Consider the following 17,879-nt stretch of genomic DNA (forward strand, 5'->3'; position numbering starts at 1 on the left):
CATGGCCGCTGGGCCTGCGCGTCCGGAGCCTGTGCTCCGGGGAGGGAGAGCAAAACAAAAAACAAAAACAAAAAAAAACAAAACAACAAAAACAGAAAAAAAAGAAAGAAAACACAGCCCAGATCCTTGGAGAGCCAGGGCTGAAGGCCAGCTGACCCGTCACTCCGGCCTGCCGTTAGCAGACTACCTCGGGGAGAGAAGCCCCGAAGCCGTGTGAGGCTGGGCCACAGGAGGACAGCTGTTGGGAGCCCCGGGGCCGGCCCGCAGTCACCGAGCAGCCAGCTCGGGCTGCAGAGCTGTAGGCTGAGCAAACCAGCATCTCCTAGAGCACGCTTCTAAGGCAAAGGTCTAGCCTTGGCCAGGCACTAGATGAGTGCTTCTCAAACTAGGGTCCAAGGCCGCACTATTCGAGTCTATGAGGTGAAAGCCGAGTTGTAAATCCTGTGCTTTCACCCTGGTGACCACCTGCTGGGCCGATGGCCTGCCGTGCGGCTCACAGGCCCCTTTCCCATCGGGCTGGATCAGGCTGTTGCCAAGGAGCCCCTCTGGCTGCGATGCTTAACCCGCTTCCAGGGCAATGCCGGAGACGGGGCCACACCCACCTTTGCGAGAGACCCAGGTATTCACCGCGCGTGGCTGGGCACGCGTCTGCCCTTTAGAGGGGGCCGCCGGTGCGCACTGAAGAGGGCGGCCCAGAGCCCCTGACTGCGGGCAGGCGTGTGCGTCTCTTCACTGTGGACCCCCAGGAGGGAGGCCTGGGACACGGAACTCAAGGGCGAGCCAGACTCAGAACTGCGTGCTCACCTGACACAGACCGGAACCACAGGCTGAAAAGCAAGAGATCAAGAGAGAAGGTTTAACCTGACACATCATTTCACAGATGAGGACAAGAGCTACTCAAGGGTCAAGAAGGAAAACTGACCTCAGCACAACAGACTCAAAATACAAAGCAAACACCTGCTCGGTTACATAAACACTGTATAAAAAGTAACAGTAATTTCAGAATCCAGCTTTGAACATTAAGACTACGTACTTCGAAACTGTACTAGGGCCAAACTCCCCCAGTCAGCTTTTCTCTCCGTTCTCCCCCGAATCGGGGAAACAGACACCCCGACTGCCGTGGCTTGTTCTGCATTTTCCAGCGGCTCCTCTTTTTGCAGCAGGACATCTGGGCGACATCCCAGCTCTCGGGCGGCACCCACCTGACCCACTAGAGCCCCGGGTTCTAACGTGGACCGGATACGCGGTCATGGCTGTGGCTCTGAAGACCCTGCCAGCATCTCCCCAGCCGGCCCAGGACCACATAGGGGCAGACCCCAGTGTTCCCCTGCTCGTGAAACGCACAGCAGGGGCCCCCTGTGAAAACCTGATTACTCCGCAAGCGGGGAATTTACTGGGGTAACTCCTCCTTCCCCACAGGAAGCCAACAAAGCAAAGCTCAGATGGAGACTGTTCCCACCACTCCCGCTCGAGGCTGCTGGCAAGCTGGGGCGACCGTGGCCCATCAGGTGAGGCTGGGCTGCAAAAGCGAAGCACGGAAGTCAACCTTCTGACAGGAGGACGGAATGCTTCCACTCTCCCTCTGAAAGTCCACAAGGTAGTGTGAGCGCCAGGCAACGGAAACGCTGCAGCTGAAGTCACATCCCGCGTAAGACGTCACCCGTCCCAAGGCTGGTGTGGGCTGTCCTCTTCCTACAACCTTTACACTCGTGCTGTGGCCGGTGAGACCAGAAGCCACGTGGGCAGAGTACTGGCGACACGATAATTAAACAGCATGCGCTTCCGTAACCCCCCCGATCATGTTCACGTTATCACAGGATTCCCTCAAAACCAAGATGTCGTGTAACCTTCAGAGCTAATGCCAAGTCCAGGAAACAGCTGTCCCGCTTTGCTGAAAGTGTCGTCCGGAGAAGAAGTGCTACAACCAGGATGCTCACAGGGGTGCGTGATTTCACTGTAGCAGCAAGATCGCAGTCCAACGCAAGAGCTTCAGGTGATAACGTGTTACATTTCATGAAAATCACATCACACGTCCGTGGGACGGGTGGACCCACTGCATGAAAGGCGAAACCTTCACCCCCCCACCCCGTTACCAACATGAAACTTAATAAAAACTGTGGGCAGGCCTCCTCACATCTTGTTACTTTGACTTTAAGATTTAATTAGAACCAGTGACTTTTTTTTAAGGCTCCAACCCCTGTAGAGTTGCAGGAATTGCCATGAGAATGACACTAGAAATGGTCCTGTGGGCTGGAGAGGAAAGGTCTCCATCGTAAGGGGCCCAGCACTTGAGCTGCCAGCCCTGGGGAAGTGAGGGGCTTCCAGACACGAGACGTGGTTCAGGCTCCAGGGTCTTTGCCCCCAACCCAGATGGAGCCAAAGCCTTCACTGATTTAATTCTCGAAAACAAACCTTACGACTCCCTTTATTACCTCCAGATAATACAGCGGTTCACCCTCCCACAGGTGGCTCCCAACTGCACGTGCCCTGGATGAAGCACGTGCTGAGATTCTGTCCTCCTTGGTGACAAATCCCGTTTTTCAAAATCGGCGACTAGTTTAGGAGACAATCCGGGCTCGTCTCGGGGGACGGGGGAGGCCAGCACCCACGCTGGCATCAGATCCCAAGGACTAAGACCTGGGACCGACCCTGACACACGGGCAGGGAGCTGCCAGAGACCAATCAGGACGGTGCCGTCCAGCAGCAAGGACGCCTCAGTGGGCCTCACATTCCTCGTCTGGTCTTGGGGTTGCAGAGGACAGAGCCCACCACGCAGACTCAGGGTAGTCAACCTCCTGATCGTGTGAGCCCAGAGTCAGCGAGACCGGGATGCCCCGGCAACTCCACAACCGTCCTCACGGGGGCGCACTATCTGCTTGACCCCGTTTGACTTCTGGAATTCAGGTGAGGCTGGCGGTGGGCTGGGCTGGGCTGGGACAGGGGTAAAGCCTTAAAAGTGCAGCTGAGGACGGGGTGGGGCCTGACCTCCTGGTGCAGCGGACGACACAGGGATTGTGAGGTCTGCTGGGGACCCAACGTCTCGCTTCTCGTGTGTGGACTTTGTGATGGTGACCTCAGCACGGAGGTGGGAGAGCTGCGTTTCGCAGTGGCTGACGTGGCCCTAAGGCATCTACCTCTTTTCTCCTGACGTAAGAAAGAACTGCCCTCCCCTGGCCCTCCTCGTGTCACCCACACGTAAAAAAGAACTTGAACTGCAGACAGAAATGAGAGATGGCTGTGACTGAGATAACTGGCCAGAAAGGGGGTTGTTTTAAGGTATTTTGAGAACTTACTATGTCCCCATTAGAAAATATTTTTAAGCACAAACAACTCTTCACGAATGAAGCAGGGGAGGCAGACAAGACGTTACCATAAAGAAACCTGATTATGACGCGCATCTTCCCAAAGGCCCCCGGGGGCTGGAGGCTGGGGGGGTTGTGACCGGTGAACAGAAGAAGGGGTAACAAATCCCCTTGCTTTGAGGAGCATGTACACAGTTCAGATCACAACCTGGAACAAAAAAATCTTTCCGACGTCTCGGCAGGTCCCGTTTATGGTTCTAGACTGAGAGGCAGTTAATTAGCTCCTTATCACTAGGGGAGATGGGTATTTGCTATAGGAAGGTAACTGCTTTTTTTTTTTTTTTTTTTTAGTACGCGGGCCTCTCACTGTTGCGGCCTCTCCCGTTGCAGAGCACAGGCTCCAGATACGCAGGATCAGCGGCCATGGCTCACGGGCCCAGCCGCTCCGCGGCACGTGGGATCTTCCCGGACCGGGGCATGAACCTGCGTCCCCGGCATCGGCAGGCGGACTCTCATCCACTGCGCCACCACGGAAGCCCGGTAACTGCTTTTTAAACAGAGACAGTTTATCTCAGTAGATGTCATCATTTCAGCAAGAGCAGGTCTGCACAAGGGTAAGTTTATTACCATCTCCTTATCGATAGTCTGGTTTACTGCTCTTGCCTTGAGGAACACTGCCTAGACCCCAGGGCTCAACTTTGAACACTGCGGCCTGGCGGTGGCCGTGCTCTGGCTCTATCCGTCCTGGACCAGGGACGGAGCTACTTTCTCTGTCAACCACCGCGCCATTCAACAGAGCCCCGTAGTCAGAAACGAGGGCTCTTTCACCAACAACTGTCCCTCCGGGCTATGTGCCCCTGGAAGTCAGGGGCTGTGTTTTATTGAGCTCTGAACTCCCAGCATCCAGCACGGAGCCTGCACACAGGAGATGCTCGCCAAGCGTGTGATGAGGACGCACGGAGCTTCCAGGACCCCCCTGCCCCCCGCCCCCGCGTGGAGACAGCTGACCGTCAGCACGGAACACCCTCAACCAGAAACCATGTCTGAAGCCTAGTGAGACGAACCCAGCACAGCCAGCTCCAGCTTCAGGGCCCACAGCAGCCACAGAGAGGGGGAGGGGCAGGTGAGCCAGGAGCCCCCGGAACCAGGCCCCGGGAGAAAGCACGCAGAAGCCTTCTTCTCCCCATAGCAGCCAGATGATGGCAAGCACTTTACAGCTAGAGGGAGTGCTCTGCCCTCACTGCGTTTGTTTGCTGAAGTTGAATGAATTCTTTAATTAGATTTTTGCCCACACAAAACAATACTCTATTAATATTCAATAAAACGCTAGTAATGAGAAGCCATGTTAAGATGAACCAGGAAAGAAAATGCTTTTATCCACTCCACACATTCAGCTCTTACCATGAGGCCAGGCAGGTGGTAGAAAAAGTAGGACGGGAGTCTTGGTTCTTACTCCCCAGAAGTCCCCTGTCCACCGGGTACAGCTATGAAGAGGAGGGTGTCACCTCCATTTCAGGGGACCGGAGCTCGGCCTGCTACCTTGGCTGAGCTGGACGAAGGCCCCTGAGTGTGTAGGCAGCAGGGAGTGCCCAGGCATCGGAACCCCAGGCGATGCTCCCAGCACCAGCAGCCGCTCCGTGAGGGTCGCCCAGACGGCCCGGCACACCGAACATCCCTCTGTGAACAGGTGCCACGGCGAACAGCCCCGGGGACCGTGCCACTTAGCGCAGAGGCAACCGAAAAGAAAACGAGGTAAAAGGCGAACAGGGAACAGCAGCGCTCCAGAACAAGTATTTTAAAAACAAAGACGCAACAAGCGCTGGCAAGGATGTGGAGAAATGGAAACCCTTGTGCACTGCTGGTGGGATGTAAAATACCGTGGCTGCTATGCGGTCCTCAAAAAATGAAAAGCAGAATCACCACGTGATGTGGCAATCCCACCTCTGGGTATTTAGCCCAAAGAATGCAAAGCAGGATCTTGAAGAGATGTCTGTACACCCACGTTCATCGTAGCGTCACTCACAGTAGCCAAGAGGTGGAAGCACCCAAGCGTCCATCGACGGATGAATGAAGAAAAAATACATACACACCGTGGAATAGGACGCAGTCTTTAAAAAGGAGGAAATCCTGACAGGCTGTAACAACGGATGAACCTTGAGGACGTCACGCTCAGTGAAATAAGGCAGACACAAAAGGACAAACGCTGTGTGACTGCACTATGTGAGGTCCCTAAAGTAGTCAGTATCATAGAAACAGACCGTAGGATGGTGTTGCCAAAGGCTGTGGGGAGGGGCATCAGTGTTTAGCGGGGACAGAGTGCCACTCCGTAAGAGGAAGAAGTTCTAGAGCTCCGCTGTGTGACGAGGTGAATGAGCTTAACATTTCTGAACTACACGCTTAACGATGTTCCAGGTGGTAAACCCGGTGTTTATGTGTTTGTTGCCACACCTGAAAATGAAAACAAAACTAAAAGACGTGATAAGCCATACGAAACGTGTCCTCCGTTCCACGTAAAACATTAAAAGGCTGGAGCCCCGACTCCGTGGCTGGGGTGGCCAGAGGTCCGGGTGCCGAGAGCCAGACCGAGGGCAGAGGACGAAAGGAGAGGACCAAGAATGTGGACTAAATTCTCCAGAGTGTGGCCCAAGGGGGAAGCGAGGATCAGGGTGGCAACAAGATCGTTTTTAAGAGATCAAACCCTGAGGAAACGGGGTTGTGAGTCCTGACATTCTCTATCAGTCCAACGCTGGGACAAGTACCAGCCATTGCGTCGTGAGGACCAGTGACGGGTGGATGGGATGAAGTGGGGGACTGGCCGCAGAACGCCGGGCCGGTGCTCTCCCGGGGTCAGAAGTGAGATGTCAGGCCGAGTCCTAGGGTGGGAATAAAGGTGTGAAGCCCGTCCCTGAGGGACGCTGGAGCAGCACCGGGAGGTCGGAGCATCAGTCAGTGACGGGAGAAGACACAGACCCGGAGGAAGCTGCCTGGCACCGCGGGCCCCAGAGCCTGGGGGTCAGCACCTCCACCCCAGAGCCGAGGGCAGGAGGCCCAGGGGCAGGAAGGCGGGCGGGACATCCCCTCCCAGGAGGCTGAGGACATCGGGGAATCTGACGAGGACACAGCAATGAACGCTGCTAAGCTGGGGGCAGATGAGAAGGGAGAAGCCAGCTCCACGGCGGAAACGCACAGAACTGAACACCGAGGTCATTTCCACCTCGAAAGGACCTGGGCCTGAGGCCTGGGACAGGCTCCACTGGTCTGAAGCTCATTCTGGCGACCCGGGGTTCTGGAAGTGGGTGCATCTCGGGAGAGGTCCAAGTCATTACCTATCAAGTTGCCTCCTGCACGCTGTCATACAAAGTGAAATTATTCACTGGTGTTTTAAAAAAGATGTTCTAAACCACATTAACCTACAGATGTTTTCTTCAGTTTTTCCAGCTCGAAGAATCACCTCTCACTCCATATTTGCACGCAAGCTCCAAACGTGCCCTGGCTCTTACTTCCTTGGCAATCTCTCCCATCTCCCCTGACAGATCTGCTGTTTCTTTTTCACTCACACTCTTTTTAGAAGACAAACACTAAGGATGAAAGCAGAAGAGACAAAAATTCCTCCGGCAACTCGTCCACTCACATACAAATGTTCATCAAGCGCCTACTCTAAGTAAACAACCGGACCAGACGATACAAAAGGTTCCAGAGGAGACTGAAATGCTTTCACATCCCACCGTCTACAGTGTTATCGAATTCGTCCACCTGTTCTGGACCTTCCCCACCAGACTTTCCTCTCAGAGATTCCTCTAGGGAATCGGCTCTCCTCCACCCAGTCCAGGTTCCCGGGCCACTGCAGACCTCTCCGCCCACAGCGGGGGCATCCTGGGGAACTCGACTCCTAATAAGGGTCTTCCTTCAAGCGGTGCGTGATAAACTGACTTATGAAAATCACCTTCCCTCATGTGTAATTAAAAATGTGACCGACTTTTAAAAGGTGACATCAAATTAGGAGGAGATAAACACAGCGGCAGCCCCCAAGACAGGACTGCGAGGGCCACAACAGGCAGAAGGGCACCCAACTTACGCACAAAGCTAGGAAGTGAAAGGGCAGCTCGGGTCCACTTTCACGGCGAGCAGCCGTGGCGGCCGGCGGGGCGAGGAGGACCATGTCCGCTAGAGAGGGCCACCCAGAGGCCGGAACGGGACAGTCACTGGAGCTGTTATTATTCAATGATCAAAATTTAACACACACGATTTTCTGTAACTGAGGAGAGCAGAGTTACATTTTAAACGTACTCAGTAACCTTAAATGTGTCGAGATTCTCGGGGGCTCAGCCCAGCTCCCATTTCTGCTGGTCGTCGGCTGGGGTGTTCCCTGGGGAGCCAGACTCTGGGTGAGCTGTTCTCACCCGCTGGAACTTCTGGGAAGGAGGAGACTCTTCTCTGCCCGGTTTGCTGAGAGGGTCGGCACACCAGCCCTCACCCTCTGAACGAAGCAGAGACAGCCTGTGGTGGGGAGACGGGGTTCTGGGGGTGGCTGGATCCAGCTGTGCCTGGATCCTACTCTGACCCAATGAAGGCATTTTTGTTTGCTTGTTTAAACCGATTTGAGTCATTTCACTCACTGGAGACAGAAAAAAATCTCGACTATTATAGTACGGTCAGTATTGTGAACCATGCTTATAAAAAGCCCCTTGTCGCCCGTGTGACACAGAAGAACCAAACAGGAGTCAGGAGCAGGTTCTATCATGGACCCTCCTGTCCCACCAACTCTACCAAATCACTTTCTCTTTCAGAACCAGCCTCGTCTGTAACACGAGATGCCCAGCAGCAGCGGGTTGGAGAACTTACGACAGAACAAAGGCGACAGAAGGGCAGGCTCGGAGGTGAGACTGGGTGGGTGTCCACACACAGCTGTGGACAGCTGTCTGTCAAGGATGTCACTGGCGGCATATCCCAGAAGCCCAGCCCCCCGCTGCAGGTGACAGCAATAAGAATACAGGATACAGAAGATGCGTGGGGTTTGGAACAGGTGTTCAGCCCCACTAGTCGGCAGCAACAAGAGCAAACGTTTAAAAAAAAAGGAATTTCACCTGAATATGTGGTTGTTCTTCTGCCCATGTACCACTCAGTTAACAAAGTTCAAAAGGAGCAGGAACTGTAGTCAGAAAGGTTCTTTCTTTGCATATGACCTAAGGAATCCAAATTCTTTTAAAATTATAAAACTCCAAGTTAATAAAATAACACACTTCGGCATATTCAAACCTGGGCAAGAACCATAAAATTAATGCAAATTAATTTGGGCTGTTCTCTTTAAACTGCTATAAATATCCCTTAAGGCAGAGGCCAGACAGGCCCGTTCACTCTACCCCCTGGCGTGGGAGCCAGGAGGACGAGCACACATGGTGGCTCAGACACGAGACGAGTGTGGCCCCCGGGCGAGGGTGACATGCACGTTCATGAAGTCTTCACACTTTGGAAGAGCTGAACCACCCATCCCTCCCTCCACACACCGCCAACACCGCCCCTCCCCACCCACTGCAAAATAGGCAAGGGCTATATAAAGGGGACTAAGAAAAATAAATGCAAACCAGCAATTATAACCTGTAAAAACAGAGTTTTCATGTTTTAAAATTAAAACAATGATACCATTTTCTACCTTCTTGTTGGGCAGATTTTTTTTTTTTTTTTGCGGTACGCGGGCCTCTCACTGTTGTGGCCTCTCCCGTTGCGGAACACAGGCTCCGGACGCGCAGGCTCAGCGGCCTTGGCTCGCGGGCCCAGCCGCTCCGCGGCATGTGGGACCTTCCCGGACTGGAGCACGAACCCGGTGGACTCTCAACCACTGCACCACCAGGGAAGCCCCTGGGCGGATACTTAAAGGTTGATTAAGAACAGGTCGATGGGCACCCAGCCTGCAAGCTTGTTTAGAGAGCAATTTGCTACCATCTGAATCTTAGGTCAGTCGTAGCCCTTGCATTTGCTCTTGTTCACAGCAGCAAGCGTGCCACCTCAAACGATGCAGGATAACAGCAGTGTCTGTGCACGCACGTACGTGCGGGTATAAATACACACAAGCGCGGGGCGGAGGGGGCAGAGAGCCAATGAGGCAAAACGCAGACAATCGGTGAACATGGATAAAACGGTAGATGGGTTTTTCTTGTACTGTCCCCCAACTTCTCCATAAGTTTGAAATAGTATCAAAAAAAAAAATCAAGTTTATGACTTCAAAAGAAGTGAGGTAGAGATGTGAGTCTTAAAATACAAAGTTCTCCAAGACAGGATGTCAAATGAAAAAGACAAATCCAAGAACATTTATGGAGTATGATTCCATATCGAAGAGTACAGACACCCAGAAAAACATCTGAAATGACACACGTCAAACTATTAACGTTCCCTCTGGGGAAGGAAATGGTATTCTGAGCGGAGGTGGCCATGGTCAACTTTCCTGTTTCGCTCGATGTACTTGAAAATTACTTGTGTCAAAAATCACAGTATTTCTGGATTACCTGTGTTTAAGACAGGAGGTACGTTACCATTTCTGCTGTTGTAGCATCAATTAAATTTATTCATTTACGGGGGAAAAACTCACAATGCCTATAGCTGTGGTTCTCACCTAAAGGATGAGGCCAGACACAGGCCCCTGCGGGAACACGACACACTATGCCTGAGGCCACTCTAGCGCCTTAAGGGCAGGACCAGGGGCACTAAACCAGGGGAGCACCCGGGCCCAGGCGCCACAGTGCCCCCTGCTGAGAAGCACCGACATGAAGTCACTGAAGCCATGCAATAAATAACCACGACATCTCTGAAAGAATGGCGGAGGGCTGTTCATGTACATCTGCAAAGTACATCCAAGACGCATCATGGAAGTAAAAAAGAGACCTAGCTGGTAGAACCACACGACAAGTATGAGCCCACGGTGTACTGAAAAGATGTACATGTTTGTACAGCTTCTGGAAGGAAAAAACTGTTAGCAGCAGTTCTCACTGGGGCAGGGAGCTTTTACTTTTCTTTTTGTTCTTTTTTTTGTTTTTTTGCGGTACGCGGGCCTCTCACTGCTGTGGCCTCTCCTGTTGCGGAGCACATGCTCCGGACGCGCAGGCTCAGTGGCCGTGGCTCACGGGCCCAGCCGCTCCGCGGCATGTGGGGTCTTCCCGGACCGGGGCACAAACCCGTGTCCCCTGCATCGGCAGGCGGACTCTCAACCACTGTGCCACCAGGGAAGTCTTTCTGTTCTTTGAGATGTTTTAATTATTTTATGTTTTCCTGTCATTAAAAACGTTTAATTATTTATTTAAAAATAATTTACAAATGCCTAAAGACAATTTCCAATCAAGATCTCAAGAGCGAATAGGAACTAAATCTGTCTAACTGTAAGAACGTAAAGTATACTACAAACACAAGCATTTAGTAGTAGATAGTTCGTTCCCATCCTGCTCTACAAAACCACAAACTTACAAGGGAACACGGCACAGGATGGCCTGAGAACCACCTGGAGGGTGTGCTGGGCCCACCTGAGAGAGAGTCCGGCTCGAGAGGCGGGACGGGGCCCAGGGGTGTGCGTTCCTAGCAGGTGCCCGGGTGCTGACGCTGCTCTGGGCACCGCACTCCAAGAACCACTGGAATAGGCAGAGACACAAAGACGGTGGAAACGAAGAGAGAAAACCAAACAGTCACAAGGGCTCTGAAGTGGGCTCACTGGGTCAATGCTGCCCCGAGTCCCAAGCACTCCTGAGCGTCCCTAAAACCTCGCAGAGCAGCGAGGAGGCGAGTCTCCCAGAAGCAGAGGTCGGAGCTCGGCAGTCAGGTCGGGTTCCTCCTGCTGGGACTCGGGCTGGTCCAGAGCTGGCTGGGTGACTCCCTAAAACGTCTTAGGCCCGTTGAATCTGTCATGATCACACTTAGTTCATTTTACACAAGATAGGAGATATGATTACGAACGGTGAGCTGATGCTTCAAAGAAAACAGTGATGCTCTGGAAAGTATACACAGCGTACGGGTAAAGGGAATGGTCAAATCAGGTGTAAGCGAGAAAGTGGGAAGAAAGAAAAATGCTAGGGCTGTGCACCCAGGCAGACTGGTAAGTACCTAAGATCGTGTCCACTTTAATGAAATCTGAACTGGAAACAGGAGAAGAGGGTTTAAGGGTGTGCGCCGCACAAAACCAGTGGGTCCACGTGTAAAGAAAGAGGCTCGCTCTTCAAACAAGTGGCAAGTGAAAGCACCCCTTTAAAGGCCTGGGCTCCACATCGGGGACTGGCAAAGAACCGCCCATTTATAAGTTTTCAAGTAAAATGATGACGGTCTGTATGTTTTCAGAGACTCCTGGGGGTGACAGACTTCACCCCACAGGCTGCTGCCGCAGGGCAGAAACCGCTTCTCCGTGGGGCCTTGTGCCTAAAACTCCACTGGACTCTGAAGCACATCCAGATTTGGGGGCCACCGAGCTCAGCTCAGGAAGGAAACGGGGCGACTGCACCGGTCTGCGGGGCCATCTACCGTGTGCTCAGGGCGGGCAAAGCTGAGTGCCCGCGAGCCGCCGGCGGGTCATCTCCCCCCGGGAGACTATGACAAATGACAAACGCTTGTTGGTTTCGAATGGAAATCCTTCGTGGTGAGCCCTCGTACACACATTTAACTGACGGTCTGCTACAGTGTGGTGTCCAGCGGACACTTCCTGCTGGGGCCCCGCTGACCGGCGACTGCCTCTGGGCACTGGTCTCCTGGCCTCCTAACCTTCCCTGGAGGTAAGTTCCGACGTCAGCGCCTACACAGCAAGTGGCCCCGGGGCTCCTCCTGCAGAGGAGCTCTGGACCGGGATCCCCGGAATCATCTGCTTCATATTCTTACTGGGAGGAACTTATGCTGCAGCTTCTCCAAAGAAGAAGCCAACTTTTCCTGAAAATTTCTCCCGGGAGCTTCCTCCAACTGAAATGCTCACGGGGTGGAAGACATGTGGTGTGTTAAGGTGTTTCCTCCATCATTTTCCTCCTAAATCTGTTAGCTTTGACTTAAAATCCAGCAGCCAACCCTACATGATAACACTGATAAGGTTTAGACCTCATTTCAAAAAAACAGTTTGCTACTAGTATTTTCTCAAATGTCATACCTGTGGAATGGTGATCAACTATATATTTGAATTCACGAAAGAACAAAGTAACAATAATACAGTTTTTAAAAGCAATTGCTTCTTTTGTAGGATTAGTTCATCAGGCAATTAAAAGAGCATGAAGACAGTAACTTATTAATAAAAGAGTGGAAACACAGCTGCATTGCCTACATTTAAATTTTTTTCTATTTCTGAGTGAAGCAATATATCTTTTAAACCTCTGTTTCGTACTTAAAACAGTCAAAAACCAAACACACATATGGTTAGTCTGTAAAAGTCACTGTGTGTGTGTGTTAAAATTCTCCAGAAACATTTACTCTTTTGGGTAACAGGCATTTAAGTATCTGCTGTGCTTGGTGGCAAAAATATACCCCCTACTCGATTAATGTTTTGAATAGGAGACGGTTCATTTCCCGATGACTCTGCAAGTATCTGCTCCAATTAGTTTTAGAAAAACAAATCAGGGTTCTGGTGCAGCTCTAAAATTACCGTGGAAGGTAGAAACAAACATCTGTGTTAAGAATGTACGAACGTGGACCAACCACCCCAGAGGGCCTCGGTCCTGCTCGTCGGGAAAGAGATACGCTGAAGGCGAGGATGTGGTTTTCCGGAAGGTTCCATGCTCTGGACCACAGACCTTGTCTTTTCAACAGCACCCCCTCTCGTTTAGTGTGACCCAGCGACAGGGCGAAAAGGATGTGTCACACAGCCTCTTCTCCAGAAAGCACTGTCCTACCCATATCACTCCCGCCACACACAGGCCCGGCTCTGGCCACGGGGAGGCTCAGCCCTGCAAGACAACATCCCTCCCGAAGCCCACAGTCCAGTGGCAGCGAGAACGAAAGCATCTTCCATGCAGGAGGGTGACAGGAAGCAAAGGCACCCAGTGACCCTGACGAGCATCTGGGACACCACTGCAAGCCTGGTTCACCACGGCCTTAAAGACATTCCCGAGGGGCTGCCAGACTTGCTACCATCTAAGTGGTGAGGAGATTCTCAACCTGTATGGGACCTGGGTGCGCAGAAGAGAAGGGCGGTCACAGGGGGCCTTGGAAACATATGTTACTCTCACCCCAATCAACTACCTCCGCAGAACAAGATAAAATAATTTAAGATTTTACGCTTACACGCCCCCTGTGGTTTTAACCACAGACACCCTTATAGACACTGAAAAAATTCTGAAATGGCTACGAGTGATAAAAAAAAAAAAGGAAGTCACCCACCTTTTATTTGAATAGAAGCCACAACCCTCCGTATATACAAAATTGAGGGCTTCTGCTGAGGGCAGCCAACCCTGCAGAGCCGTGCTGAGAGCATAATGTGGGAACTTAAGAGTCAATAGTTTTGAAAATTATGGGTCCCCTCCGGCCAGAAAACATACGTACACGCAAGCTCTGTGGACAAGCAAAGGGGAGCCCCAGGATCTGAGGCCCCTGTGCCCCACTCCCGGGACCAAGGCTTCCCAGAGCAGGGTGAGCAAACTTCTTCTGTTAAAAGCCAAACGGCCCACCTTCAGCCTGCAGGCTACACAGCCTCATCACAGTGATTCAACTCTGTCCCTGCAGCTGGAAAGCAGCCAGACTGTAGGTGAACGAACGAACGTGCCTGGCTTCCAATAACCCTCTGTGGAACAGAAATCGGAATTTCTTCTATTTTCACGGATCGTGAAATATTATTCCTCTTGATTTTTTCAAACATCAGAAAATGTGACAACCATTCTTAGCTCCTGGGCCACACGGGGCTGGGCCCGCGGGCTGTAGTATGGCAGCTCGGGCCCAGGCCTCGTCTGCAGCACCAGAGCCCAGGCGGCACCTGGCCCGAGTGAGTGGTGAAGCAGGAGACGTTTCTTTCCCTGGTGAAGGTGGCCGGCAGCGGCGAGGAGAACACAGGGTGGGAACTAAGAGACGTGCTGCAGTGGCGAGGAGAACACAGGGTGGGAATAAGAGACGTGCTGATTCCCGCCCGGCCCGAGCATCCAGCCTCTCTGGACCTGACCCCCGTCTGCAGAGTGGAGCCTCCTATCAGCAGGCTGTCGGGCCTTGTCTGCCGCCGCGCCTCTACGCTCCTTCCTCGCACCGAGGTCAGAGGGCTGTGTCTGTGGGCAAGTCAGCCACACGAGAGGTCAGCTCTGCGGACGCGCTCCAGGCGAAGGCCAAAAGCAGGGCAGAGCAGCGGCGTCGGGGCGAAGCGCGTGTCTGGGAAACACTGGCGAGAGGCCCCTTTACTGTGCGAAGGGGACCCTGACTTCAGTCACATCCCCCCCAGACTGCGGGACGCACCACAGCAAGACGGCAGAGCGGTGTCTCAGGGTAACGTGTCTCTGGAGGAAAAGGGCGCCCCAGACAGACCAACGGCACTTCTCCTCATTTCGTATCATTCTACTAAGCGTGGGCGGAGGGAGATGCGCACAGGTACAGAGACCGTCCCGCTCCTGCCACACGGAGGGCGAGGGGGCACGAGTGACAAAGGGACATGGGAGCGGGTGGCTCCTGGACCAGAGGAAGAGCAGTGTCCACGAGGCAGAGAAGGAACAGGGCAGAGAAGAACAGGCGCCCCGACGTGGAGAGAGAGCTGGACAGGCAGGGGAGGGCCGCGGAGAGACTGGGGGCTGCCTGCCCACTCGGTGCAGCAGCTGGCGAGCAGGGATCGCGCCCCCGTCCAAGAATCACGGCGAATGGACGGGAGCCGCCAAGAGGCGGTGGAGCAGGGGGGCCGGTAAGACAGCAGGCAGGTACCGTGAGGTGAGGCATGTGTTAGAGAAGATGTGACAGAACATTCTAGAAGAAGTGGCGGCTCGCCAGGCACACGAAAAGGGCAGGGAAGGTAGCTGTCCGTGCTGATCCCCAGGGGCGCTGTCCTGGGGTCGGGGAGGCCACAGGATGACCACCCTAGCTGCAGCGTCCGGGTCAGGAACAGGGTAGAAGCAGAACAGAAAAGAGCACCCACGTTGAACGGCCTCCCGCTCTGAAAAAGGGACCCGAACAGCGGACTGTCTTAGACCAATCGAGGTCCCGAAGGCTCTTAGGTCATCAATATCCTTCTTGAAAGGCACTTCCGGTTACTTAGATGGGTTAGCACAACAAGAACCATGACTTCTCATCAATACCGGTCACACTTAGAGAATTCAGATGGATTCCTAACATGAGACCCGGTGCCTAAGAGATGCATAAAGGTAGAAACTAGCTGTAAAAAACCCACCAACCAACCAACCGAACAAAAAACCCAGCCATCACCTACTCAGAGTGGGACACTGTTTAAATCAAGTCAACGTGGTGGTCCAGTCTGCGGACGGCCAATGAAACAGAGACAGCCAGTGCTGACTTCAGACGTCACTGTCAAAGGCTTCAAGGAAAGAAAGCGGGGGCTGGCGAAGCTGCTCCAGGGTTCCCGCAGACAGACATCTGTCAGAAGCGGAGCCCGCAGGAGCCCCCGGGCCCACACCAGACTGCCCTCCGGGGCAGGGACCCCACGCCCCTCCAAGACCATCACTCACCTTTCCCGTTCACGGCCAGCCCCGTGGCCATGGCCGCGGTCACGGGGCCGGACACCTGCGGCACCAGCGGGTGTATCCGGGGCCGGCTCCCCATCCGCGCCCGCTCGGCTCCGGGGCCCAGCAGGGCTCCGACCGGCTTCTCGGCCGCCACCTCCGGCGCCACCGTGTCCTCCTGCCCCTGCTCGACGGGGTCCAGTTTCTCGGGGCTCTCGCTCTGAAAGCCGTCCACCGCGGTCCTGCTCTTGATGGGGCTCTTGGGCACGAGGATCTTTATACCTGACTTGGCCAGGTCCATGTTCTTCCGGTTCGAGAGCGACGGGGCTGGGTTCTTCCTGAACTTCTGGCTGGCGGCGAACAGCGGGCTGGCCTTGGGCTCGTGCTCTTTGCCGACCACTAGCGATTTAGGAGAGGCCTTGGAAAAGCTGCTGTTGGTGGACCTGGAAATCTGCTTCCTAGCGTTGTTCGGGGAGGCCCGGTTGGCCCTGGTGAAGGGGCCCTCGCGCTGCTTCTCGGTGTGGCGCCTGTTGAAGTCGTGGATGTACTCCTCGCAGTTTACCAGGTGCTGCTCCGGTTCCCAGGTGTCGTCCTCGCTGTCGTAGCCCTTCCACCGGACCAAATACTCCGTCTTCCCTTTTTTGTTCTTCCTTTTGTCAACGATTCTTTCAACCTGTTATAGGGGAAAAGAGAAAAGTATAAATGCACTATCTGAAAAATAAGGTGCAGGCGTAATAATAATGGATCATCGAAAATAATAAAAACCGCAACAGGTGGTGCACGCGATCGCCTCTTCCCGAGCCGAACGGTCTGAAAACAGAACAGTAACAGATCATTCGGGGTTTTAGCGATTTCCTTGAAATTAAGTCAAACAAAATGCTTAAAGTTTATGCTCAGAATATATGGGCGTGTTAGGTAGCTTATTTTTTTGTGATTCAAGAGGGGCTCTCCTTCTATTTTTTATACTGAACGCCGACCACCTGAGCTGGTTTTCACGGTCACAACTGGACCACAGTGCTGGGCATCTCCAGCCTTCTGCCTGGTCATCCTGTTACCAACAGCAGGCGCCCAAGAAACAGCACGGCTGTGGTCCAGGCCGAGCCCTGAGGGTGGCACCGGCCCACGCACCGAGGAAACAGGGTCGGTACTGACAGCATCACTTAGAAGCACTCGGTTAAAATGAAAAAGGTCAGCAGAGGACTTAACGCTTTATTGGTAATAAAATGGTGTAGAATGGTCAGGTCATGTACCTTTAAAACTTGGTTTTAACTAGTGTGACCCAACATCTTTAAAGGAAGATGCTGTCAGTTTTTGAATCTGATGATCAACACAACCCGTATCAAATTTATGAATTTACACAACCTTGGCATGAAACGTACTGTTATTACCGTGACAAATTCCACTGCCTTAATTGACATCCTAAGTGTAGATGGGAGAGCGTCTATGACTCGTGGGAACGAACCTGTTTCACAAAATGTCCCTCAAGTTATTGGGGAAATACAACCTGTGGCTACCTCTCCAGTCAACACAGAAACCACCAGCCTGTTTCCCCGGTGGCAGCAGGTACCTCGTACCTCGTACGCAGAGGCCTGGGCCACATGGCAGGCAGCTCTTTAACTAAGGAGACAGGGTCTTCTAGGCCGTTATCAGGGTCTTCAGCAAACTTCTGGCAAAGCTACAGGTTAGGCCAGCTGACACAATGGTGCACCTAGTTCCCTAACATGCCAAAGTAGCAGAAGCCGAGTACAGCTGCAGACGCTGGACGGGAGTGCGGAACACCCTACACCCCAGCATCTGCCCTAGTGTCGAAATACCCCCCAAACTCGCCAGTATACCTACCTGGGGTGTAGAGAACGAAAGCCCTGAACTACAGAAGAGCCTAAAGTGAAACGCACGTGACTGCCTCTGGGCGACAAGGATTAGGGGAAGGAAAGCCAGGTTTCAGCAGAAGGCGGGTCTCACGCCAGGCAGACCCCGCGTCACAGCG

General features: G+C 53.2%; 1 protein-coding gene across 1 annotated transcript in view; it reads right to left on the reverse strand.

The window, feature by feature from the left end:
• Positions 1 to 17,879, reverse strand: part of CDYL (chromodomain Y like) — a 143,570-nt gene that overhangs the window by 51,298 nt on the left and 74,393 nt on the right. The window contains exon 2 of the mRNA XM_024738628.1: positions 15,899 to 16,565. Within this exon, the coding sequence (XP_024594396.1) occupies positions 15,899 to 16,565 (667 nt within the window). The remainder of the gene's footprint in view (positions 1 to 15,898; positions 16,566 to 17,879) is intronic.

The sequence above is a fragment of the Neophocaena asiaeorientalis genome, unplaced genomic scaffold (assembly GCF_003031525.2).
Source record: "Neophocaena asiaeorientalis asiaeorientalis breed wild unplaced genomic scaffold, Neophocaena_asiaeorientalis_V1.1 scaffold307, whole genome shotgun sequence".
Lineage (NCBI taxonomy): Eukaryota > Metazoa > Chordata > Mammalia > Artiodactyla > Phocoenidae > Neophocaena > Neophocaena asiaeorientalis.